This window comes from Rattus norvegicus, chromosome 3 (genome assembly GCF_021556685.1).
Source record: "Rattus norvegicus strain SHRSP/BbbUtx chromosome 3, alternate assembly SHRSP_T2T, whole genome shotgun sequence".
Lineage (NCBI taxonomy): Eukaryota > Metazoa > Chordata > Mammalia > Rodentia > Muridae > Rattus > Rattus norvegicus.
This window is the reverse complement of record NC_141536.1, coordinates 51252246-51279558: the sequence shown is the minus strand read 5'-3', so window position 1 is coordinate 51279558 and position 27313 is coordinate 51252246. Positions and strand designations below refer to the sequence as shown.

At 38.9% G+C, this 27313-nt stretch overlaps 1 protein-coding gene and 1 non-coding gene across 2 annotated transcripts in view; both read right to left on the bottom strand.

The window, feature by feature from the left end:
- Positions 1-2496: 2496 nt before the first annotated feature.
- Positions 2497-2628, bottom strand: LOC120102067 (small nucleolar RNA SNORA17). The gene has a single exon (XR_015685168.1). It is a non-coding gene; the product is annotated as a small nucleolar RNA SNORA17 (small nucleolar RNA).
- A 14295-nt stretch (positions 2629-16923) lies between these two features.
- The window catches only part of LOC147995491 (uncharacterized), a 209174-nt gene continuing 198784 nt past the window's right edge, over positions 16924-27313 (bottom strand). Inside the window, exon 3 of the mRNA XM_087655030.1 lies at positions 16924-17082. Coding sequence (XP_087511156.1) covers positions 16924-17082 — 159 coding nt within the window. The remainder of the gene's footprint in view (positions 17083-27313) is intronic.

Here is a 27313-nt window from a genome sequence, read left to right as displayed (position 1 = left end):
GTTCTGTTCTTTCAGTTTGTTTATATAATGGATCACGTTGATGGTTTTCCGTATATTAAACCATCCCTGCATGCCTGGGATGAAGCCTACTTGATCATGGTGGATGATTGTTTTGATGTGCTCTTGAATTCGGTTTGCCAGAATTTTATTGAGTATTTTTGTGTCGATATTCATAAGGGAAATTGGTCTGAAGTTCTCTTTCTTTGTTGTGTCTTTGTGTGGTTTAGGTATAAGAGTAATTGTGGCTTCGTAGAAGGAATTCGGTAGTGCTCCATCTGTTTCAATTTTGTGGAATAGTTTGGATAATATTGGTATGAGGTCTTCTATGAAGGTTTGATAGAATTCTGCACTAAACCCGTGTGGATCTGGGCTCTTTTTGGTTGGGAGACCTTTAATGACTGCTTCTATTTCCTTAGGAGTTATGGGGTTGTTTAACTGGTTTATCTGTTCCTGATTTAACTTCGATACCTGGTATCTGTCTAGGAAATTGTCCATTTCCTGAAGATTTTCAAGTTTTGTTGAATATAGGTTTTTATAGTAAGATCTGATGATTTTTTGAATTTCCTCTGAATCTGTAGTTATGTCTCCCTTTTCATTTCTGATTTTGTTAATTTGGACGCACTCTCTGTGTCCTCTCGTTTGTCTGGCTAAGGGTTTATCTATCTTGTTGATTTTCTCAAAGAACCAACTTTTGGTTCTATTGATTCTTTCTATGGTCCTTTTTGTTTCTACTTGGTTGATTTCAGCTCTGAGTTTGATTATTTCCTGCCTTCTACTCCTCCTGGGTGTATTTGCCCTCCACCTTTTAACAGCCCCTCCCAACAGGGGAAAAAACAAAAACCTCACTGTCAGAGTTGTGTGACAGTATGTCCCACAGTGTACCATTTTGCTCTCAGTCTTTTCATTGCAAATGTTCATTGCAATGGCTCTTTGGTTTGGTATTAGGACCCTGGCTTCTACTACTCTATCAGTATTGGAACCTTACTGGGACTCCTCTCAGATATCCTCACTTTGGCCTGTGTTATGGAGATCCTGTAGTTGTGGATCTGTAGGGTCAGCCCCTTAATGCACTCCAGCTAGTCATCAGTGGGGTGGATATTAGGGTGGTCCAATCCACAGCTCTGAAACTGAGCCTGAGAAATATCTGAACTGGCCCAGCTTTCATGCCCTAAGGTTGGGCTCACCAGCAATCCCCACAAACAGGGCCAGCTCTGCCTTACTGCTCAGTTCAGGTACAGGGGCCTCTCTCTTGAATGCTGCACTGGTAAGGGAGCTAGCCAGTGCAATTTTGTGACCTGGGGGACAGCATCTCTCCCTATTGCGTGCCACCTCAAAACAGACAAGAGACTGGGCCAACTCTCTTGTGCTCATGCCCTTGGACAAACTCATCTGCAACCCTCACATCCTTGGCAAGCTCTACCATGCTGCCCAGGTAAGGTGTAGAGCCAGTTCTTCTGCCTGCCATAAGTGGCAAGGGTCAAGGACTGCGAAGGGCTTCACTACCTCCCCATGCCTCTGCACTGCAGACAAGTTGCTGGGCCAGCACTGCCATGATCACACCCTCATGGCAGGCTGGCCCACATCCCCACAAGTGCTGCAACTGGTGAGGGGCGAGATCAGTTGTCCTCCTCTCATGACCCTAGAGCCAGGTCTCCTGCCTGCCTGAGAGGGTGGGGAGCAAATGGCAAGTCTCTCCCTTCAATGCACCATCTCACTGGAGACAAGTGGTAAGGCTAGCTCTCCCCTGGTCATACCCTTGGGGCTGGATCACATGCAATTCCTGAAATGTGCTGGCCTTCTCCTCTGTACTGTAGCTGTCTAGGGACTGGGTCAATTCTCCTGCTCTCAGGCTTCAGGAACCAGGTCTCCCATGATGCCCCTATGAGGGGTGGAACTTGTTCTGCACAGCCCTCAGACATCAGCATGTCCCTGGTGGCAGCCCAGAACAGCATATGGCTGTTTTGGGGTGGTAACACACCACTGTTGTTGCAGGGCCATGAACATGTCATGGTCTCAGGTGACATCACTGGCTACTCACAGGCTATTTTTCACTATTCTTGAGTTTTCAATTCTGTCTTTCTTCATTGTGGTCACATCCTTCTGTTTCTCTTTCTCTTCCATTTCTACACCATTTACTTGATTCTCTTAGTGGTGGTCAAGGTTTCTAAGTGTCTGGGTCATCTCAGGAATGGTGTCAGGGAGTGCTATGACCCTCTTATGCATTATGGCACTGGGCAGGGCTCATCTTGGCACAATCTGCCCCCAAGACCTGCATGTAACTGGACTGGGGATTTTCTCAGCCTAGCTCCCTTTCTGGACCCCATAGTGCCAGTCTGGTGGTCATCTCAGGCTTGCTCCTGTCCCAGGTCAACTGAGTGGCCCTTTGCAATTGTTGTCTGTCTTAGGGTCTTTCCTACCCATGGCCAATGGTCCCAGGTATGTTTCTTCTAGTCTCTGGCTTGCTGGTCGTTGCCTCGGGCTAGCTTTTTTTCAGGGAAGATTAGCCTACTCACCATTCAGATGTTCACAGTTCAGAACACTGAGTATAGTAGACATACCGTTTCTTCTCTCTGCCTCCTACTGATGCAGTATGACACAGCAGCCATACTGGCAATGGCTTGGGGCAGCCCACCATTATTTTTTTAATAAAGAAGTGATGTTATTAATTTTCAAGTATTCTGTTACTCATTTTCATTTAACTTTGTTAACCTTCAGTATCTAGAAAATAATTTCCTTTCAGATCTGTAGAGAGTCACGGGATCAAAACAAAAATGCTGTAGAATTGGTGTCATAGAGAAAAGGCTGACAGTAGATATTACTTTCTATGACAAAAAACATTGCATTTTGGTCTATTGCAAATGGAACTCAGAGAAAATGATCTTTTTTTAGTTTTATAAATGGAAAAGACTAAAGAGAGGAGACTGTCGTTGAGACTGGAAGCAATATTTTAATATATTGATTGCTGCTATTTATCCATTTTACTGATGGGTTCTCTTTCTACTTGCTTACATATACTTTTTCAAACGTACATTTTCATGTAAAGGAAATGAGATGAACAGCTAGTATTTTAATGCTTAGGGGCTACTCACCAGTCAAAGCTAAATAAAATAACCATAGTCTGAGTCTCCTTTAGCTTTAAGCTAGCTAAGGACATGCTTTAATTGGTTGTATTTCATTTTGGCTCACCTTACATGAGGCATAAAACTGAACTATCTGCGATAAGTTACCAGGTAGAGATATAACCCAAAACATTCCCCAAAAACATAGCTTTCAAGTTATTGCTTATGAAGACCAACTTGCTCAGTGGGTGATAGAAACAGAGGCTGTGTTTCTCCCAAGAGATGCATGCTGTTTTGGAAAGCCAGCACTCTTCTTGGTGGAAAGAATTGCTTATACTGAGGCCTATGGAGAAAAACGGCAGCTTAGTTTGGGTCTACTGAATCTACAGCCCTCTGTTGGCGAGAGACAAGCATGGCAGAATACATGGGCCAGAGATTACTGATGTCTGAGGATGAAGGCATAAAGTTGCACAGAAGCAGGACAAGTTGGAGAAGTCTAGCCAGGACTGGTAAAAGGTCAAACAAGGAGCTCTGAGCTAGCTGAACAGCTGGGTTGTGGCTAACACAGCACAAAGTACAAACTGAAAGGTCCCAAGAGTCTAATAAAGTATTGAATTTAAAGAATAATAAAAGACAAGGGAGACTAAATATAAGAAATATCATAGAGAGAAATATTTAAGTAAAATATAAGAAAATAAAATCCTTAGGGAGAAATTTTGAAATTAAAAAGAAAAACAGTGTGTGTGTGTGTGTGTGTGTGTGTGTGTGTGTGTGTGTGTGTGTATGTGTGTGTGTGTGTGTTTAGGTTGCAGGAAAACACAATGACATACTGCATCTGGATTCTTTATGATCTCGCTTCGTTTATCAGCATAAAAATGGTTATTTTTACAATGATTACAGTTTTGTATTTCCTCTTTGGGAGAGATCAGAATAAGACAGACATGGTGGAAGAAGACACTGAGAAATTAGATAAGAGATTAGAGACCATAACACAGAGGTTGAAATAATCTTTTAGTCAGAATAGGAACTTCTCAAAGGAGTCCAATCTGGAACTTACAATAGCATCAAAAAACAAAACAAAACAAAGCAAAACAAAAGACCCCAGCATAATTTCAGATGGGAAGGTTCCATAGGGGCTTGAGAAATTAGAAGGTCAGCCCACAGAGATGCAATATATTGAATTAAGGATCCAGATTCTGCTTATTGATGCTAACGTAAAGCAAAGACAAACAAAGGATTCATTTTATAGTGTTTGGAGAATAGTGTTGACACATCATGCAGTTGATACATGTTTGGAGTTTCCGTGGATTTCTACCTTGAGTTGTGAGATGAGATCGCACATTTATTACAGCTAATGGCTGTGTTGGAAGTGGCTTTACAGATCAAAGCTGATGATGTTTAGACATATAAGTCTATTAAAATACAACAATTCTATGGTTTTATGGCAGGAAGCCTATTCTGGTTATAGCTTACAGTCCTACAGATCAAGCCATTATAAAAAGCCTAACAGTACTTTGAAGAAAATGCTCATAATCAGAAGGGGGATCTGATATCTCCCAAAGATTGTTTAAAATGTGCTTTATCGAGTTGCATTGACACATAGTACCTGAGCTCAGGTAACCAGCCATGTGGCACAATATAGATTAAAATAAATGGATATCTTTAGTTGTGATCTACTCAGAGTGGAGCCTAGCTTTATGGCTAAAGTATTTGTAAATGTAATTTGAGTTTGAGTCTCATTTCTGGAAGCATGAGGCTGGGAGGCAGAACCAGGACTTAACTTCAAAAGGGAAGATGGACAGTGAGTTCCTTGGAAATAAGTTACCCTTTGTCAATGCTGACCACACACCATCACTATAAAGATCCACAGGATTCATAAAGTGACCTGGCTGTAATCTACTTCTCAAAGGCATTGTAGACAGTGGGCTAGCGGTTACCACTAACACAGAAACAGTACACTACTCTTATTATTCAGTAAATTCCTAGTGAGTATTATTGTTCTAAAATAGGACTTAAATAAAAAAACAATATACAAAATAGAGTCCTCTTTGCTTAAATATTTTAGAAATATTAATAATTAGAAAAATCCCACAATTTAAAAAGTAAAAGAAAACTGACAAGAACAAAATATTTCATTGGAAAAATAGTTCGGAGATGAATGGCAATTATAAGATTAAAGATGAGAGCACTGATGCACCTAAGAGAAGAGGTAAGACCAACACTTCTGCTCTGAGCAACCCACCTGTAGGCCTCACGTCACACAAACCCAGGTGCAGTCTTGGGCAGAACACTTTGAGTTTCTGCTTGTGCCTGGAACTAAACTGGTTCCACAGTTCTCTGCATCCAAATTCTGTGGGTGAGAGAGCTGGACTCTCAGAAGTGCAGACATTCTTGAGAGCTCAGGGGAGAACTCTACTTCTGCTCATATTCCTGACCCAAGAGGAACCAGACTAGTGTCCTTTGGGTACAGGAAACTAGGAGCAGTCAGGGGCAGGATACTTTCAGTTTCTGCCTGCACCCAGAGCTGAAAGTCAGTCACTAGGATCACAGATACATCTGAGGGCAGAGGAAAGACCAACTCTTATGACCAGAGGGACCCACCTGAAGGCCTCAGGATACACAAACCCAGAAGCAGTTTGAGAAAGGACCCTTCCGATTTCTGCCTGCACCCTGAGCTGTACTGGTCCTACAGCTCTCTGTACCCAGATCCAGCTGTAAGAAAACAGGTCTACAGGAGTGTTGACACACCGGCTTACAGGAGGGTCAAACCACAGTCAGAGACAGCAAGGGATATCCTGATGGTGAGAGGCAAGCACAGGAACCTAAGCAACAGAAACCAAGACTACTTGGCATCATCAGAGCCCAGTTTTCCCACCAAAGCAAACACTAGATATCCAAACACACCTGAAAAGCAAGATTTGGATTTAAAGTCATATCTCATGATGAGATATGATATGATAGAGGACTTTAAGAAGGACATAACTAATTCCTTTAAAGAAATACAGGACAACACAGGTAAACAAGTAGAAGTCCTTAATGAGGAAACACAAAAATTCCTTAAAGAATTACAGGAAAGACACAACCAAAGAGGTGAAGGAACTGAACAAAACCATCCAAGATTTAAAAATGGAAACAGAAACAATAAAGAAATCAGAAAGGGAGACAACCCTGGACACAGAAAACCTTGGAAAAAGATCAGGAGTTATAGATGCAAACATCACCAACAGAATACAAAAGATAGAAGAGAGAATCTCAGGGGCAGAAGATACCACAGAAAATACTGACACAACTGACAAAGAAAATGTAAAATGCAAAAGGCTCCTAACCCAAAAATATCCAGGAAATCCAGGACAAAACGAGAAGGTCAAACCTAAGGATAATAGGTATAGAAGAGAGTAAAGACTCCCAAATTAAAGGGCCGGTAAATGTCTTCAACAAAATTATAGAAAAAAAAAACTTCCCTAACCTAAACCAAGAGATGTGCATAATCATACAATAAGCCTATAGAACTCCAAATAGATTGGAGAAAAGACATGCCTCCCATCACATAATAGTCAAAAACACCAAACACACAAAATGAAGAAAGAATATTAGAAGTAGTAAGGGAAAAAGGTCAAGTAACCTATAAAGGTAGACCTATCAGAATTATACCAGACTTCTCACTAGAAACTATGAAAGCCAGAAGGTCCTGGGTAGATGTCATACAGATCCAAAGAGAACACAAATGCCATCCCAGGTTACTATATCCAGCAAAACACTCAATTGACATAGATGAAGAAATCAAGATATTCCATGACACAACCGAATTTACACAATATCTTTCTGCAAATCCATCCTTACAAAGGATATTAGATGGAAAACTCCTACACAAGGAGGGAAACTACACTCTAGAAAAAGCAAGAAAGTAATCTTCTTGCAACAAACCCCAAAGAAGAGAGACCCACAAACAATTCTACCTCTAACAGCAAAAATAATAGCAAACGACAGTCATTATTCCTTAATATTTCTTAATATCAGTGGACTCAATTCCCCAATAAAAGACATAGACTAACATACTGGATATGTAAAGAGGACCCAGTATTTTGCTACATAAAGGAAACACACCTCAGAGACAAAGACAGACACTGCCTCAGAGTAGAAGGCTGGAAAACAATTTTCCAAGCAAACAGTCCCAAGAAACAAGCTGGAGTAGCCATCCCAATATCAAATAAAATTGACTTTCAACCAAGAGTTATCAAAAAGATAAGAAAGGACACTTCATACTCATCAAAGGAAAAGTCCACCAGGATAACTCTCAATTCTGAACATCTATGCTCCAAATGAAAAGGCACTCACATTTGTAAAAGAAACCTTACTAAAGCTCAAAGCACAAATTGAACTTCACACAATAACATTGGGAGACTTCAATACCCCACTCTCAGCAATGGACAGATCATGGAAACAGAAACTAAACAGAGACATGGAGAGACTAAGAGAAGTTATGAACCAAATGGACTTAACAAGTACTTATGGAACATTTCATAAAACAAAAGAATATACCTTCTGCTCAGCACCTCATGGTATCTTCTCCAAAACTGACCATATAATAAGTCACAAAACAGGCCTCAACAGACACTAGAAGACTGAAATAATCTCATGCATCCTATCAGATCAAACTGAATACAAGAACACATCAAAACGCTCATCCATCATAATCAAGTAGGCCTCATCTCAGGGATACAGGAATGGTTCAATGTATGGAAATCCATCAATGTAATCCACTATATAAACAAACACAAAGAAATGATCATTTCATTAGATGCTGAGAAAGCATTTGACAAAATTCAACATCCCTTCATGATAATAGTTCTGGAAAGATCAGGAATTCAAGGGCCATACCTAAACATAGTAAAAGCATTATACAGCAAACCAGTAACTAACATTATACTAAATGGATAGAAGCTTGAAGCAATCCCACTAAAATCAGGGACTAGACAAGGCTGCCTACTCTCTCCCTACTTATTCAATAATATAATACTTGAAGTCCTAGCCAGAGCAATCAGACAACCAAAGGAGGAGGGGCAGAGGGATACAAATTGGAAAGGAAGATGAAGATGTCAAAATATCACTATTTGTGGATGATAGTATACTTCAGTGACCCCAAAAGTTCCACCAGAGAATTATTAAGCCTGATAAACAACTTCAGCAAAGTGGCTGGGTATAAAATTAACTCAAACAAATCAGTAGCCTTCCTTTACTCAAAGGATAAACATGCTGAGAAAGAAATTGGGGAAATGACACCATTCACAATAGTCCCAAATAATATATAATACCTCAGTGTGACTTTAACCAAGTAAGTGAAAGATCTGTGACAAGAACTTCAAATCTCTGAAGAAAGAAATTGAAGAAGACCTCAGAAGATTGAATGATCTCTCATGCGCATGGATCGGCAGGATTAATATAGTAAAAATGGTTATTTTGCAAAAAGTGGTCTACAGATTCAATGCAATCCTCACCCAATTCCAACTAAGTTCTTCATAGAGTTAGAAGGAGCAATTTGCAAATTCATCTGAAATAACAAAAAACCCAGGATATGGACAACTATCCTCAACAATAAAAGGACTTCTGGGGTAATTACCATCCCTGACCTCAAGCTGTATTACAGAGCAATAGTGATAAAAACTGTATGGTATTGACAGATAGATCAGTGGACTAGAACTGACGAACCAGAAATGAACCCACACACCTAAGACAAAGGAGCTAAAACCATACAGTGAAAAATAATATAGCATTTTCATCAAATGGTGCTGGTTCAACTGGAGGTCAGCATGTAGAAAAATGCAGAATGATCCAATCTTTTTTTTTTCTTTTTTTTTTTTTTGGAGCTGGGGACTGAACCCAGGGCCTTGCGCTTGCTAGGCAAGCGCTCTACCACTGAGCTAAATCCCCAATCCCAGATCGATCCACTCTTATCACCCTGTACAAAGATTAAGTCCAAATGATCAAAGACCTCCACATCAAACCAGATACACTCAAACTAATAGAAGAGAAAGTAGGGAAGTGCCTCAAACACATAAGCGCAGGGGAAAATTTCCTGAACAGAACACCAGTAGCTTATGCTCTAAGATCAAGAATCGACAAATGGGACCTTATAAAATTGCAAAGCTTCTGTAAGACAAAAGACACTGTCATTAAGACAAAACAGCAACCAACAGATTGAAAAAGATCTTTACCTGATAGCGGGTTAATATCCAATATATCCAAAGAACTCAAGAACTTAGACTCCAAAGAGTCAAATAACCCTATTAAAAATGGGGTACAGAGCTAAATAAAAAAATTTCAACTGAGGAATATTGAATGGGCTTGAAGCATCTAATAAATGTTCAAATCCTTAGTCATCAGGGAAATGCAAATCAAAACAATCCTGAGATTCCACCTCACACCAGTCAGAATGGCTAAGATCCAAAACTCAGGTGACAACAGATACTGGTGAGGATGTCGAGAAAGAGGAACACTCCTCCATTGTTGGTGGGATTAAAAGCTGGTACAACCACTCTGGAGGTTCCTTAGAAAATTGGATATAGTACTACCTGAGGATTTAGCTTTACCACTCCTGGGCATAAACTCAAATGATGCTCCAACATATAAAAAGGAAACATGCTCCACTGTATTCATAGCAGTTCTATTTATGATAGCCATAATCTGGAAAGAACCCAGATGCCCTGCAACAGAGGAATGGATACAGAAAGTGCGGTATATCTGCAAAATGCAGTGCTAATCAGCTGTCAAAAAAAAAGACTTCATGAAATTCATAGGCAAATGGATGGAACTAGAAAATGTCATCATGTGTGAGGTAACCCAATCATAGAAAAATACACATGGTATACCACATTAAGCTTAAGAAGAAGAATGACCAAAGCACAGATGGTTCAGTCCTTCTTAAGAGGGAGAAAAAAATATTCATAGGAGGAGATATGGAGACAAAGTTGTTTGGAATATATATATATATATATATATATATATGTATATATATATACATACCTACATGTATACACACACACACACACACACACACACACACATATATATATATATATATATATATATATATATACACACACACACACACACATTCACCAAACCTTGATGAAGTCAAAAAATGTATGCTGACTGGATGATTGTAGCCTGATATAGCTGTCTCCTGAGAGGCTCAGCCAGAGCATGACAAATACAGAGGCAAATGCTAGCAGCAAAACATTGAACTGAGAGGGGGTTCCCATTGGAGGAGTTAGAGAAAGGTTTAAAGGAGTTGAAGGGGCTTGCAACTCCGTAAGAACAATACCAACCAACCAGAGTTCCCACGACTAAACCACTACCCAAATACTACACGTGGACAGACCCATGGCTCCAGCTGCATATGTAGCAGAGGGTGACCTTGTTGGGCACCAATCAGAGGGGAAGCCCTTGTCCTGCCAAGGCTGGTACCCCCTCAGTGTAGCGGAATGTCAGGATGGGAAGGAAGGTGGTTGGGGAGGGGGAAAACCCTTGTAGAAGAAGAGGGAGGGGAAATGTGATAGGGGATTTATGGACGGGAAACCTGGAAAGGGAATAACATTTGAAATGTAAATAAAAATATCCAAAAAGCAAAAGAATGAAGATGAATTTAGCTGTAATCAAGTAGAATAAAGAGAAATCCATCAGGTAATTCCCAAAGCTTCTAGCAAATACCTTGAGTTAGTGAATCTGAATATGTATATTATATGTCAGCATTTCACACTGATGATTTAGAAGATTAAAACTGAAACTATTATTTAAAGAACAAAAGTAAAAGCAAGCAAAGTATTCTGGATTAGGGAATATCCCCTAGATTTTAGAACATTTGTATGTACATAAGGAGACATCTTAGTTACAGAATCAAAACGTAGGCACAAAATACATTATGCTTTATGTACAATTTTATATACATTCTTGAAAGTAGTTTTCCAAAACACTGTCATTTACATCCTGTGGCCATGGGCCATCTCAAGTGGTCAGGAGTGAAGTCTTCCACTTGTAGTATCTACTGTGAAACTATTTATTCCAAATTGAAACATTGCTGCCTACATTGAGAAGGGAAGCTTTGTAAGGCTCAGAAAGAGAATGAAGAAGCTTCAGGAAGCACACTGAACATTCAAGACTAATGTGACCCCACCTTATGTTTAAATATGTAGTAGACAATTGCTGGGAGGAAGGAGGCTGCATGGTGACAGTCCCTACGGACATGCAGTCTCGTGTATCTCTGTTTATGCTGTTTTGGGTTTTTAGTGATGTAAACTGGCAGATCATTATGTTTTTCTGTAAGTAAACCAAGAAATCAAGCTATTTCATGAAGCTACTCTTTGCTGTTATTGGTGACATACCTGGGAGAGGATTGTTTTGTCAAGCAACAGGAGCAACTCAATAGAAGTCAGAGGGATCCGTGAAATTTCACGGATCTCTGGGTACTATTAGTTAACCATAACTATTGACAAAAGAGTAATATTTTTTCAATACCACAGCCACAGATAGATTTCCCATATTCCAGCAATTAACTTTCTATCTACACTCAGGCAAGAAATTCTAATTAAACTTAATGGGCTATATACAAAAAGAGCACAGGCTAGGATGAGGTAGACTTCTTCAGAAGAAGGGTGTCAGTGGGAGACAGAGGAACATGGCAGATGGACCAGATGAGAAAGACTAAAATTCATGACGTAAACCTTTAAAATTATCCCGCAACAATTAAAATATCTCAGCACTGTATCCATCCTGTGGTGCTCACTATGCTGCTATATCTTTGTAGGCTGTGCTCATTAGTTAGAAACAGAAAGCAAGTAATAAATGTGTGCCGGGCCATTTGATAACGTTGAAATTTGAAACAATTTTTTAAGATTTTTTTTGGATTTTTCTATTAAAGGTGTTTATTTTTCTCCTGTTTCCAGCAGACAGAGACTTCTATAGAAAGCCACAGCTAATCCAACTGTAGACTTGTAGAACACGGTTCTAATGGATACATCTAAAGACTCTTTCTGCACCTAGGATCCAGGAAACATTGCAGAAGGGGGGATGGAAAGACTGTAAAAACCAGAGGCCTGGGGAGTTCGCTGTGAAATTGTGTCTCCTGGTAATATCAGAAGCTAAAGCCATAAAGCCTCACCGACATGACTGCCCAAATGTGAGCTAGACCAGGATGACACCAACAGACGTGACAAAGAGTATGGGGGTAAGAACTCCAAAGGACTCAGCCCTACACGATGAGCTATAGGCAACTGAGGAATACTGTGGGTCAGGGGCGGGAGAAATAATACCCTCCAGAGAAGAGTACACCAATAGCTTACCCAATACCAAATGGTCTGACTTGAAAACATACTAAGAATAATATTAAATATATTTAGGAGTAAATATACATATATACAAACTGCTCAATATATGCATGTAACAACCATGAGTAGCAAGAGGTCATGAATTTGAAAGATAGAAAGGAGGCATATATGGGAAGGTTTGAAGGGAGACAAGGAAAGGGACAAATTCTTATAATCTCAGAAGTGAAAAAAGATGTTTATTTTATAAAGTGAAAATAATGTCTTCTAGTTGCTTTTCTCCCATATCTATATCATTGCCAAAATCCATCAAATTTCAAATTTTTCAAGTTGTATTTAAATTTATTAAGTCTTCTGAAAGTCATTACAAATACTAGCTGATTAAATCTGTTTTATAGAAAGCATGAATGGAATGTACTAACATACAAGCTTTGCTTGACATTAGTTCATAAGTGAAGAATGTGGAAAAAAACAAATAGATGCCGAAGGAAATTCAATACACATGGGAATCTGGGAGTAGATTATGAAGCATAGAAATTGGGGGCAATGAACAAGTTCCTTTCAGTGTTTTCCAAGGCTTGTATTTGGGTGGACAGGTGTTTGGAATTAAGCCAAAGTGTACTGATCATTCTGGGATGGAGTTATAAATCATATTATTTACTAAAATTTAAAACTATAAGATATATCCAATATCACTAGTGTATCGTAAGTATATTTATATATGATTTTGTAACTATAATTACAAAAGTTTATGAAAGAATGGGTAAGTACTGATTCAACTTGGTATTTTTATGGTTAATTACTTAAATGCTTAAATATTATTTGACCACATTCGAGAAGTGGTTCTCAACAATCCTAATGCCATGGCCTTTTAACACAGTTTCTCATAATGTGGTGACCCTGGACTATGAAATGATTTCATTACTATTTCAAAACTATAATTATGCTACTGTTGTGAATCACGATGTAAATACCTGATATACAGGATATCTGATATATTACCATTGTGAATAGGTCATTCTGTTCCCAAAGCAGTTGAGACCTACAGGTTGAGAACAAGTGCATTGGATTAACTCACACTGTCAAACTCTGAAACCTGTCAGTTTTCATACTATCCTGGCGAATATGTTTATATCCTTGGATAAAAACAACTTTTTGCAACAGGGAAGCACTGGCAATATACTCTGGTAGTCTAGGTTTTGTTAAGCTTAGTCAATGCTAATCAACATGAGGGAAATAATGTATAACCACATTCAGAGTCAAATATATGGGCACCAAGGAAGTATTCAAAATATCTCATAGTGAAAGAAATTTCTTCTTTTAAAAATAGTAACTTATAAGTCTGAGGTTATTTTTGTAGCACAGAAAAAAGAAAACCAAAATAAAATTATCAATGTTTATCCTATTACATTTCTTTTCTTCTTTGAGTTTCATGTTTAGTTCTTGATATGTCAAATTATTTAAAAATTTAACAACAACAACAAAAAGATATAAACTCCAATCCTATCCTGGAGAGGGGAATTGAGCCTGACAGGTCGGTCTTAGTTGAACAACTATTGCCAATTGATGGCTTCTAGGAGATGGAGGATGAGTTTTGTTTGCTTTCTGTTTTGTTTTGTTGTTGGTGGTTGTTTTTTGTTGTTTGTTTTGTTTTTTGATTTTTTTTTTTCAAAAATGTTTCTCTTCCATTTTTGTTCCTGCATGTCTTTAAGACAGGAACAATTTTGGGTCAAAAATTATGAAGGTGAGTTGGAGTCCCCATCCCTCCACTGAGGGCCCTGTCTAACTACTGGTGACAGTCTCCTCAGGTTCCGTAACCCCACTGTTGAACATTTCAGCTAAGGTCACCCATATTGAGTCCTGGGAGCCTCCCTCACCCCAGGTCTCTGAGACTTTCTAGAAACCCCTGACCCCGGCACGTCCATACTTCCTTTCATTCTCCTAGCCCTCTAGGATTCTCTCCTGTCTCCCCCACACCTGATCTTGTCCCCCTGTATCTCCCTCCCTCTGCCTCCTATGCTTATTTTGTTTCCCCTTCTAAGTGGGATTGAAGCATCCTCACTTGGACCTTCCTCCTTGTTTAACTTCTTATGGTCTATTGGATGTTTCATGGGTATTCTGTACTTTTTAGCTAATATCTACTTTTCAGTAAGTACATATCCTGCATGTCATTTTGGGACTGGATAAATGGCTGACTAGTGACCTCCCCGACCAAGGATCTATCCCATGGGTGGGCACCAGAGCCTGACACTGTGATGTTATGTTGTGCTTGCAGACAGCAGCCTAGCTTGGCTGTCCTCTAAGAGGTTCTACCAGCAGTTGACTAAGACAGCTGCATATACAGCCAAGCATTGGTCAGGGACCTCTATGGAAGAATTAGGGGAAGGATTGAAGGAACTGAAGGTGATGGCAAGCCCATAGGAAGACCAAGAGGGTCAACTAACTGGATCCTTGGGACCTCCTAGAGACTAAGCCACCAACCAAAGAACATGCACTGGCTGGTTTGAGGTCCTTGGCACAGACTTGCTAGTCCTTGGCAGAGGACTAGCTTTTCTGGCCTCAGTGGGACAAGATTCCTCTAATCATGTAGAGTCTTGATGCCCCATGGAGTGGGGAATACCAGGGGACAACCTCTCAGAAGTGAAAGGGAGAGGAGAAGAACTCTGTGAGGGGTAGGGGGAAGGAGCAACAGTTGGCATGCAAATAAATAAAATAATTAAGACTCTCATAGAGGGAAAGGAGAAGAGGGATGGGATGGGGGAATTGTGGAGGGGAGACCAGAAAAGGGGACAAGGATTGAAATGTAAGAAAAGAAAAAAAACAAATAAAAATTAAAAAATAAAAAAAGAGTTGTTCCTAGGAAGTCAATGACACTCTAATGGAAAGGCACACATCCAAGGATATTTGGACATAAATTGGATTACATGGATTAAAAAAAAAGGGGGGGTGGACACAAACTGGGTATGGTAGGAAGGTGGTTCTGGTAGGAATTGGAATGGTGTATAAAAGGTCGGAACTATAAAAATATAGTCTAAACACAAATTTGTCTTGCTTGAAACCAAATAATAAATATCCCGGAAGATACAATCTCTAAGTCTATAAAACCAAAGTGTTACTGAAAACCTTTGCCTGGGAAAAGAAGGACACAATGGTGAGCAGGAGGTGTGAGTGGAATTACGGTCTCACAACTCCCATCAGCTAGTAGGCCTCAGTTTTGCATCTCCATGCTAAGATCTCCACAGGCTCACAATATCAGGCCCTGGGGAAGACACTCTTCAAACCCTCCTTTTGAACCTCGACTATCTTTTTGCTTATCTTCCACTTGCATTCAACCTTGTGCAAACTAAGTTTAATCACAGGATAAATAGACAAGTGGGTGGGGGACCTTAAAGGTTGATACTTGGTTTAGGACATCACTTAGTTATGCCTAAGTAAACTTAGAGGGGCCAGAGATGGAGACACCAATTCATATGCATTTAAAGACTCATATATCATTAGCAAACTTCCCTCTTCTTACACCCACTGCCCACCCTAAATTACATAGTTAAGCTAAATGGAATCAGAATGGGCTGAGCCACATGTAAATTTATATAGTAAGGATCAGTTTGTACTGTCATAAAATATAGCTTCTTAAGGTTTAATGAGAACCACTCAAGGTTGTGTAGAACCATTGTGAACCTAAGAATTCTGCATTTCTAATGACAACCTAGCTGATGTTTGTAGACTGATTCACAGAAAACATTTTAAACAGAAAGGCTTACAATCCGAAGCATTCCATAAACTAGTCAATATTCTTTCCCAAAACTATAAGGTGGAAGATTTCATAGACTTAGTTAACAATGTTCTTGTTGGCTAGAAATGAGACAGTTTGAGACATATATAGATATTCCAGTAAATAGTCTGAAAGCACAAATAATTTTGTCAAAAACTATTACAAAACCCACACTATGGAATACTTGGCTAAGACTGAAAATATTCAGAACATGTCTGATCATAACAGATAATAAACAACTGTACTTTTAAATAAATTACTATCATTGTCAAAAATATATTAGCAGCTCAATTGCTAACATACGAGCCACTAATATTTAATAGCATTTGTAAATCATTTATCACATTTATGTGTCTTCATCTTAGAATGTGACAGTGTCATGTCTCTTTTTATTCCACATTTATTAGACACATTTAATCTAATTGCATGAAAAAGATACTCAGGTCATTGTTATTTACTGTTTCATTTTTGCCACTGACAGTTGCATATATTTTATCATTTTATAACTCACACTGAGAAAGAGAAATATGATTTTTATATTTTCACAAAAGGAAAAGCAGATAATTGTGAAATTCATGGTTTCAGTCTAATATTGAAAATGTATGTTGACCTGAAAAAATATTTTAATGGATATGGAAGCATTATCATGTTGCACTGTTATCTCTGAATTAAATATTTTAGTCTCTATGTTGCCATCAATTTTCTTGTTAATTTTTAAATGAAGCACTTATAGTTTGCAGAGTCCAATATCAGAAAACACATTAAGATGTTGGCGCTAACCTTCCATGGTGGGGCTACGGCCACTCTTGGGTAACATCTTGTCCAAAGGTATTTGTTCACTTTTCAGGACTGAGTCTCTCACAGAATCATCAGCTTGGCTCCCAGGGTGACTCCTAAATGTTGGTGAGCACAGACTTCGCCCAATTTCCACTTCCTGTTAGGAGACATTAAAGGCAAACGTTTTAAAAGCTATCAGTGGGGAACAGATGTGGTTTTCGGGGACTTAGAAAGCAGGATTGATGGAAGGAGGGGGTCTCCAGCATGAGTGATGTTTTCCAATATGCTTTGGGGAAAATTTTGATAACTTTGCCAAGAACTGCAAACACACATCTGACGGTTAGTTTACTTCTCTGCCTCTGGTTCCATTTCTGAATTAGCTTTACTTTTATGTGTGTGTTCTCTCCTCCTCATAAAGTGAAAATAACGGTCACAATACAGAGTAATACATGTTAATAGATGCAACTTCCTGGGACTGAGAAATGTCAATGAGGGACTTGCAGAAAATAGCCATATATCAAAATTATATGCTAAAGACAGAAGGAAATGAGTTTTTTTAATGTCATGCTCACCCTATAATGATAATCTTAGCAATTACAGAGCTCCCGAATTACAGACATATTCAACCACAATATAGTGAGCACAGTTTGTCAGTTCAGAGAGATTATGAAATTGCTTCCTTCAGATAGTAATCAAGTGTGTAGTGATAAAGGGTTCCCAAGAAAAAGGCGAAAAATATTTAAGCATAAAATCTAGCATTCCATGTATTATAAATTGAGTAATATAAAGAAACACACCCATCCAATCATGCTAAATAACTAGAATTAATATTATAGAATGTAGGAAATGAGCACAGTTTAAGAAGCTAAATTCCATAATTTTAAATCAGTAAACGTATTGAAAATATTTTAATAGCTGCTTAATAACATTTTTGTTTGAACTTGGGGCTGTATTTCTATTCGAACTTTGCAGTAACCTTGCTTTTAAAAGGTTGTTCTGGAAGAGTCAAGTTAATGAGATGTCTAAAGATTTTTAAATATTTTCCAGATTGTACTTTTTTCTGTTTCCTGATATGGCAATGACATGTGGCCAAACCAAATTCTTGCTCCAGCCGCCTGCTGCCATCCTAGCTCCATCATGGGCTCTAACCATCTGGAAGCTTCAGCCAAAATAAACTCACCGTTTCATGAAAACTAACATTCAATTTTAATCCCATTGTTAGGAAAGACAAACTAACTGGAAAAATAACTCGTTAGTATGTTTTTCTTCAATCTATGTATCCATATAATATTTATTTTATTAAAGACTCTCAAAATATATGATATTTAGGTTTCATTACTGAGAACTTTAACTGGACTAAATAATTTACAAGAGAAAGCAGGGTAGAGGTTTAAAATTTTCAAAGCACAGCTTTTAATATTAGTGCTTCTGTGAATTATTAAATATCCAAATGTTCCTAGCCTATATTGATGCATTAGGCTGAAGCAGATGCCAGCTTTCTGTCAAAGAGAAAATGAAAATATCCAAATTGTTTTTTCAGAAACCAATTAAATTTGGAAAAGAATTGAAAGATGAACACAGTCTATGGACCAGGGTTAATGTCTTGAAAGAATAATATTATTTTCATATATAGATACAAAAAGTGTGACTTGTTGACACTGTTGAAATAAACGTTTCAGGCAGTGATGAAAATGACTCGTATAATATTGATATTCTCAATGTGGAAGTCACAGTATCTAGAGTCTATTGTATACTGAGGTTAAGGGATGTCAGTGACATTTCACATGCGAATGTACTAAGCCTGTGTCTGAGCCTCAGTCACAGTACCATGTCATTCTGATATACGTTCTTCAGGACCATGGAGAGCTGTAAAATGTATCCGAGATGAGGTTGTCAAAGAGGTGCGCTGGCGTAGTCCCTTTTCATCTCTTTTATGCACTGAGCTCTACACATGAGTTGCTTTGAGCAAATCTCCACATCTCAATAAGTGCATAAATGAATGTTTGGGAAAATAAGTAAGTGAAACACTTGACAAAGAGGAGCTTTGAATCAAGCCTGCTGTCAATGGTATCCAACCGAAAGGAATACGTCTACCCACATTTGTGGTTTCCATCCTTGCGAGAGAGCCAAATCATAGTAAATCACATAAAAATTCTACAGATTTATAAACACGGACTCAGGAGAATTTGCCCTAGTGAATAAATTATGCAAAGGTTCTCCAGCGAAAATAATACACAGATAATCTTTTAAGAATAAATGTGGTTTTTCTAGTGCACATGTAAATATTCTAATACGGGAGAAGTCACAGCACATGGAAATATGGTTACAAAGATTCTGAGAGAAAACATAGAGCTGGATGAGTTACAAATGACCAAGGGTCAGGGAAGGACTTTTTGACTACTCCAGGCTTAGTCAAATAGAAAGGTACTGAAGGGTTTTGTTAACCTTGTTACCATTGGCATCTGGGGTTGCTTAGTTTCTTTATTTCAGGGACCTATTCTCCATTCTGACGATGCTAGGCAGCACTCCCAGTTTTTGCTCACTTAATGTCAGAAACCGCTGTCACCATGTATTCAGATATAGCAAGTGAATTATGCTTAGGGATTGTCAAATCTCCCATGAGAAACAATTCCCTACAGATAGGAAGCTACCAATGGGCTCAATTGAAAAATTTCAAATTACACATGGAAGATTAGTTAGGATATATACTGTGGCATAGAAGCTAGTTGCTCCTTGGTACTATTTTGGAATTGGTTCCAGAACTTTCCAGAAGAAATGGAAATTTGTAGATGCCCATATATTTCATATGAAATGATTTAATATTTGAATACAATGTTCATCCTCCTGTACATTTTAAATGAGATAAAAATAGCTTATAATCCTACTATAATGTAAGTGTTGTATGAATAATTTTGTACTATTTTTATTTACATTACTTTTTTATATATTTTTTTTTATTTTTCTAAATATATTTAAGTGCACTGTTGGTTGAATCCTCAGATGTAAAACCCAAAGATATAGAGGGGTGCGTGTACTCTAGGAGAGTGGTGACAACCTTGGATAGAGTGGCTGATGAAGGTAGACAAAATGAGTTAATATGAAACTTACCAAGGTTGGAACATGAACAAACAAGATGATAGAATCAGAGACATGGCACAGTGGTTCTGATAAAGAAGGATTTCATTATTCTCTATGTATGGAATAAAGTAGAATGTGATCCCACTAAATGATGTCAAAAATAGCATAGGAAGGTTAGTTTGCAAGGGGAAATAGAACATGAGTTGGGTACAAGGTGCCCAAAGGAGAGTTGAAGATAGAGCCCCAGCGCATGGAGGAGAGGTTCATATAGAACACATACCTTACAGTGTCTGACTTCTAGTTTTTACTAACAGAATGAATGTGGTTGAACTTGCTGAGGAGAGAGCATATAGAGTCTGATGAAGAGTGGGCATAAAACAAGCCTTGAAAAATGCCAAATCCGAAGACTACGGCAGAGAGAGAACAATGGGTAAGCTGAGAAATCAGAAGCGAAGAATTGCTATAATAATGCTGTTCATGAGAGGATAAATTAAACATAATCTTAAGCATAAACTCCAAGGTGAGTAACATCGTGTTCACTATTGAGCAACATTGCTTTGGTGGAACGAAATGTTAGTGAAATAACCATGGTGTTTGTAGGAGTGGGCATGAGAGAGGGGGAACATAGAGAACACCTTGGCATTGTGGAAGGGTAAGATATTGCAGAAGTTTGATGCTCTATTTGGTTTCATTTTAAATGGAGAGATTTAAATATGGTAAATGCCAATTTGAGAAGTTTGATGAGATAGACACAATTACCTACAAGGAAGCGAGAAGGAACATTCAACCTGGTAAAAACTCTCAAAGGGTAAGAGATGAGTAGCTATACATGCTGAAGAAAAAGGAACAGGAGGTTGTCACTGAAGGAGAGGAAGGAGAAATTGATGTAGCATGAATTGTTTGAAGGTTTGCTCTCTAAAGTCAACTTGTTTTCTTCTGTTTTTTTAAGGCGTAAAACTTGTTGAAATTAGGAATTGAAGACAATGAAGAAAGTTTAGTTCTATGGGTTTGTGTGTTATATAATATAACATATTATAAAATAAATTTATGTAATATATCAATATATAATATGTAACATTTATATATAAAATATATTATGTGTATATATGTATATATTTTAAAATATTTTATATGTTTATATTATGTAATTTACAAATATATTTTACATATTAAAATATATCTTATATTATATATATTTAATTATACATAATTTATACACATTATAAATGTATACATATAGATATATATGTAAAAACATATTTATATGTAGAGAGAGAGAGCAAGCCTGACAGGATATGATGAGTTGGTGGTTGGCTGGTGAGAACAGGTACATACGAGTGGAATGAGCCTCAACTGTGCAGAATTGTAAAGCAGAGAATAGCTGACCTATGGCCGAAAGGAAACATGACCTCCAGATACAAACAGAATATCCAAAGAAGGTGACATCTCAGGAAACTGTCATGTTTCCTGGCAAGAAGAAAGAGCGGGTACTTTCAGAAGAGATAGAGGGGACCACACAAGGAGGCTTCAGTCTGTGGGAAGCAGTTCCACAGGGACTTTTAGACACTCTCACTTCAATCATATGTATAAATAAAATCTCTCTTTTTCTTTCTGAAATTTTAGTGTAATTACATCATGTCTCCCTTTCCTTTCCTACCTCCAATCCCTTCCATATTTTCCATGGAAAATATCAAACATCTAATTTGCAAAAGAACCAGGAGCATTGGACCAATGGAAATGTTTAAATACTTTACAGATCCTACAGATCTCCACTCCCTGCCACAACATCCCCCCAAACTCCACCACAACTTGCATTGTGGTTTTATATCTCTCCCCATGAGTGTGTATTTATGGCTGCAAAAGAAAAGTAAACATGGGCTGTTAAAAAATGTGGATGTCTGGATGTAAAATATGGAGACAGCTCATATATACTCCCAGAATTATTGAGTTCTGTCCTTAGAGAAATAAAAATTGAAATAAACATAAAGGATTTTTATACAGGCATAAAAAAGGAGAACAGAAACAAAGGGAAATTACCAAAATATAAGAGACAAGAGAAGAATGTCCTTATTTTGCTTCTGCTCTTACTGCGTCCCCTGGCTTCAGCAAAGCCATTTCTCCTTCCTGCCTTTGAGTTCCTGGCATTCCTCTTTAGATCTTTATCTTTTCCAGGAAGGTTGCAGGTTAAAAAAAATTTTTTTCAGTTTATTAACAGCAGCCTTTCATAAACTAGCTCAGTGTAACCTGTTCAACCACATAGTTCTGCTCTAATTTTTCACTCATCCCAAATGTGCTACATGGCTAGCATAGCTAAAGGAATGTTCTAGAATAATGAAGGCTGAGAGGACCGAGCTGTGGGATGGAGTCTCACACAGATTTTAGTGAGGAGGCAGAAGATGACATGGAACAAGGGTTAGCCCCAGCGAATTGCCAATAAGGAAATGAAGGCATCCAGAGCCCGCAGAGGGAGAGATTTAGAAGATGCGTTAGAGTGAGCTTCCTGCAGGAGCCAATAAAGCGGAGCCATGAGAAGCACCTGAGTTCACTCCAGCAGAGAGGAGGGACGTGTGTAGGTAAATTGCACACAGCTGCCAAGTCAGATTTGTCTTTTACATTGACGTGCCTGCTAGCTGTGCCAAAGAGATGTAATAAGGGATACAATGGCAGCTTATAAATCTTACGGTTCTTATAAAAGAGCTGTATCAAACTCTGCTGTTGAGAGATAGAAAAACACATAGCAGGATGGCAAAGAGGAGAGAGCAAACCGAAAGAACCGGGCATCATCACCACAGCAACTGCTCTAACAGGTATAGGGCTGTGACATTTCTAGTCTAACCTCCAGATGTTCCGACTCTGACGGTCCACAAATGGGAAAACCGTGAAGAATAATTTCTCTGAACTACTCACTGACTCCAAGAAGTAGAGCGAACCTTGAGCTATCATCACAACCTCAAAAATATTAAGTTGATGAAGATGGCACACTAAGGATTGAGAGCCCACGGTGTTCTCAGTTTTGTGACACCACTCCCATGATTCCATAGCTGGGAAGCACAGAGGACCCCACACACATGTATTCCTTTGGCATCCTGATGCACACATCTTTATGACAAACGTGAACTTCACGATGAGTGCACGGGTTAGCTGGCTTTAAAACCCCCACCTGTGTTTCAGAGGTAAAGATGGTGAAGTGAATTGTGCAGTCGCTGAATTTGAATTTTCCCTAAGATCTTGATGAAGATGTTCAGGATGTAGCTAGACAGTTATAACTCTGAGGAGTTGGTGCTAGAGGGAAAGAGTGGACTCATCAGATAGAAGGTGACATCTACAGCAGGGAAGGTCTATCAAATCACTCAAGTAGAAATGCAGAGCAGTGGTTAGTGACCTCCCTAGTGCTGTAACCCTCTGGTTCAGCTCCTCACGTTATGATGACTGCACCCATAAAATCATTTTTTATTGTTACTTCATAACTAATTTTGCTACAGTTATGAATGTCTATGTAAATATCTGTGTTTTCCAATTGTCTTACGCAACCCCTGTGAAAAGGTTAACCCTCAAAGGATTTGCAACCCATAGGCTGGGAACCACTGATGTAAATTGAGAAAACCAACTTAATAGACATTTATGGGACAAGGGAAGATTATTTGGTAAAAAATGATGAGGTTCAACTGTGAAAGGTTGGCCACTTATGTGGTCACATGGTGTCTTTCCATAAAGTGGAGCTTGTTTCTCCTCAAGAGTTCTTCCACATCTGTCCAAGAAATCTACAAATTTGAATCAGACTAGACGATGTTACCACTATCTTCTGGAAACCCTTCATATTATGCCACTGATTTTCATCTTGATGAGTGGTCTTCACTAGATGTGTATCTTTGAGTAGTTTGAAGCTTACACAACTGCATGTGACTCTCAGAGGCAGGCAGACAGAGAGAGATACAATGTCATGAATGGCAAGGAAACTATTTCAAATGCAGCAAGGAGCTAAACAAGATAAGTAAGGAAAATATTCCCTGGTTTGTACAATCAAGATGTAGTGTCCATGCAGAAGAAATAAAGGATAGACAAAAGGAGAGACAGTGTTGCACATTTTCATTCTGAGAAATTTGAATGGTACCACCCATAACATCAATACCAGGAAAGCATTAGATACTCATTACACATCAAACATAGACAAGCATATTTCACAAGTTTAACCCACGCTATTTGTTTAGTACTTTGTTGTATAGTTATTAAATCAACTTGACATAAACTAGGGTCATCTTGGTAGAAGGAATCTTTTTTTTATCTTTATTAACTTGAGTATTTCTTATTGACATTTCGAGTGTTATTCCCTTTCCCGGTTTCCGGGCAAACATCCCCCTAATCCCTCCCCCTCCCCTTCTTTATTGCTGTTCCCCTCCCCATCCTCCCCCCATTGTCGCCCTCCCCCCAACAATCACGTTCACTGGGGGTTCAGTCTTAGCAGGACCAAGGGCGGTAGAAGGAATCTTAATTGAGAAAATGTCTCCATACGTTTGGTTTGTGTACAAGGGTGCAGGTTTATTGATTGATAGTTGAAGCGGGAGCACCTCTTTGGGGAATGTATTCTTGGACAGCATAAGAAAGCAGGCCGAGAAATTCAGAAGGAAAAGGAACCATGTAGGCTATCCTCCTCTATGTCTTCTACTCCATTTCTGACTCCTGGTTCTTGCCTTGAATCCCGGTCCTAACCTCTACTAGTGATAGACTGTGTTATGGAACTATAAGATGAAACAAAGCTTTCCGAGTTGCTTTCCATGGTGTTTTATCACAGGGATAGAAACTTAAGTAAAGCCTCACAGCCAGGGGAAAGTACTCATCTTTCCATTCTATAGTCAATGAAGCAGGGGGACATAAGGAGTGTCAGGGACACAGGCACAGAAAGTTGTAGATAAACAGGTGTAGAAGGCTAAGTGATCAATATTGAGTCATCGCCTTTATTGTTCATTGTGAATTATATGAAGCAAGGCAAGGATTTGTTTTCAGAAAAAGCTAATGTGCATTGTGTCTTGAGTTTTGGACTGAATTTGGATTTGAAGACCAGAGTTCAATGACATTCTTATTCATTTAATAATAAGCTGACCTTGGCTGTCCTATAATATTCTTGCGATTCAGGTTCCTCTTCCAGAGAACAAATCCGGTTAATGTTAAACCTGGCTAATTGTCATGGCCATATTCAATTACAATGCCATTTTTCACTTTCCATCCAAACGAAGTTGATTTCTCAAATGGTTTATATGTTTAGGGATTGTTCTTTTCGGGGACTACAGCATCAAGGCAGATAAGACAATGGCCGTCTTGACTCAGTTCTTCAACAGGTTATCATGTTTTATTTCCTGCCTGTTGAGTCATTTGCAGTGGTTCTCAACCTGTGGGTCGCAACCCTATTGGAGGACCAAGTAACCCTTTCACAGGGGCAGCCTAAGACCATTGTAAAACAGATATGTACATCACAATTCATAACATTAGCAAAATTGCAGTTATGAAGTAGCAATGAAAATAATTTTATGGTTGGGGTCACTGCAAGAGCACTGTATTAAAGGGCCACAGCATTAGGAAGGTTGAGAACCACTGATTTAGAGAGATAAGATTGTGGGGAGAGAGAGGAGGTGGTTGATAGAGACAGTGAGAGAGGCTGGGGGTGGAGGGTGGTGTATGAACCTTCTACATGCATGTGAATGGGGAAGCCTTCCTGTTTCTGTGGTCTTTTTAGATGTTTGTGGCAGAGATGCATGCCTTTCTTCGAAGCTGTATTACACTCCGAAGCAACTAGGAATGGTCATTTGCATTTGCTGGCACTTCATTTTACATGCATGCATGCCTGACATACCGGAAACAAAAATCTTTAGCAGCCTGCAGTGTAGGTGTGGCGTCCTGACTGTTCAATGCTAAAGAATCTTCCTATAACCCTTGCCCACTTTAGACTGAAATATTATGAAAGGCATAAGACGCTTTACTGTGAGTGAAGTCAACCCACAGAATCTTGAGGAAGAAATGTCAATCCGCTGGTTTGGCAAGGGTAAGTAGGAATGAAAAAAATTATTCTCCTCCTCTGTCCCTCCTATTGCGATCATCACCTTTGGTATTCAGACCTAGGAAAGCTGCATGTGGAGTGATACACTGTGCACAATGTGCTCTGAAGAAGTCATAACGGCTGCTTTCTCTGGAATAGTACTGTGTGCCACGTGTTTTGCTCTCTCTATATATACTTTTTATGTCGTAGGTTTCATAATGGTAACTAGGCTGTCCCTATTACTATAAAAACAAAATAAGGCCATGGAGTTTAAGCTTAAATAATTTGTCCAAGGCTACAAGGTAAGAAGGCATTTAACCAACTGCAGTGGGATTATAACCTTTTTTTTTTGCAACCATACCATATAGTGAGTGTAACTTACTGAGATGATGGTGCTTACAACAGAATGAGAGGGAATGGCAGGGAAGTTAACTCTTTCGTGTCTACTTGGCTCGTTCTGATTATGTCTCTCCTGTCTTTCTGCCTCACACACTGCAGCACTTGGCAACGATCGAGCTGTAATTTCAGTCTCATAACATCTTACAACCACTTGCCATCCAAAGACAGAATGAAGGAAAAACAGACAAACATAAGTATTAGGTATAGAGATCCTGATGCTTGGCATCTTTGTGTTCTATAACACACACCGATTTACCAACATGAACCCCTGTATGGCTCATTGCTCATTTATGCACACTTCGGAAAGACGTGTCAAAGTTACACTTAGTAGCTAGAGCAACGAAGCTACAGGAAGTCATGAAAATTCTTAGAAACTTGGTATCTACTGGACCAAGCCTATCCATGGTGGGCCATTCTGCTTTAGGTGGATAACTTTTGCCGTTGGGGTCATCTCTGAATTCTCTGCCTCTCCACTTGTGTTCAAGCATGGATTCCTAAAGAACACTCTTCATTCTGCCTCTAAATGTTGTTGTTTCTACAACATCCTTTTGCTTTAAGTCAAAATACTATTTACTTATCGAAGCTGTCCCCTGGTTGCTCAGTCGTAAACATTTACAGCCGGGTCTCAGTTCTGGAACTTGAAACCTCCCAACCATTGCCTTTCCTAACTACTGAGCACCCACTAAATGGTATTACATGTGCTTAAGTATCTTTGTGAATCTTATTCTCATATGAAGCCTCCGGGGGAAAAAATCTAAATATGTTTTAAAATGATGAAAACACATCCTGTAGAAAGAAAAGAATCTAATATTACTGGAAAGATGTGAAAAAACAAAACACATATCTGCATGTTCGGTATGGTCAACCCAAATTTTATTGTCAG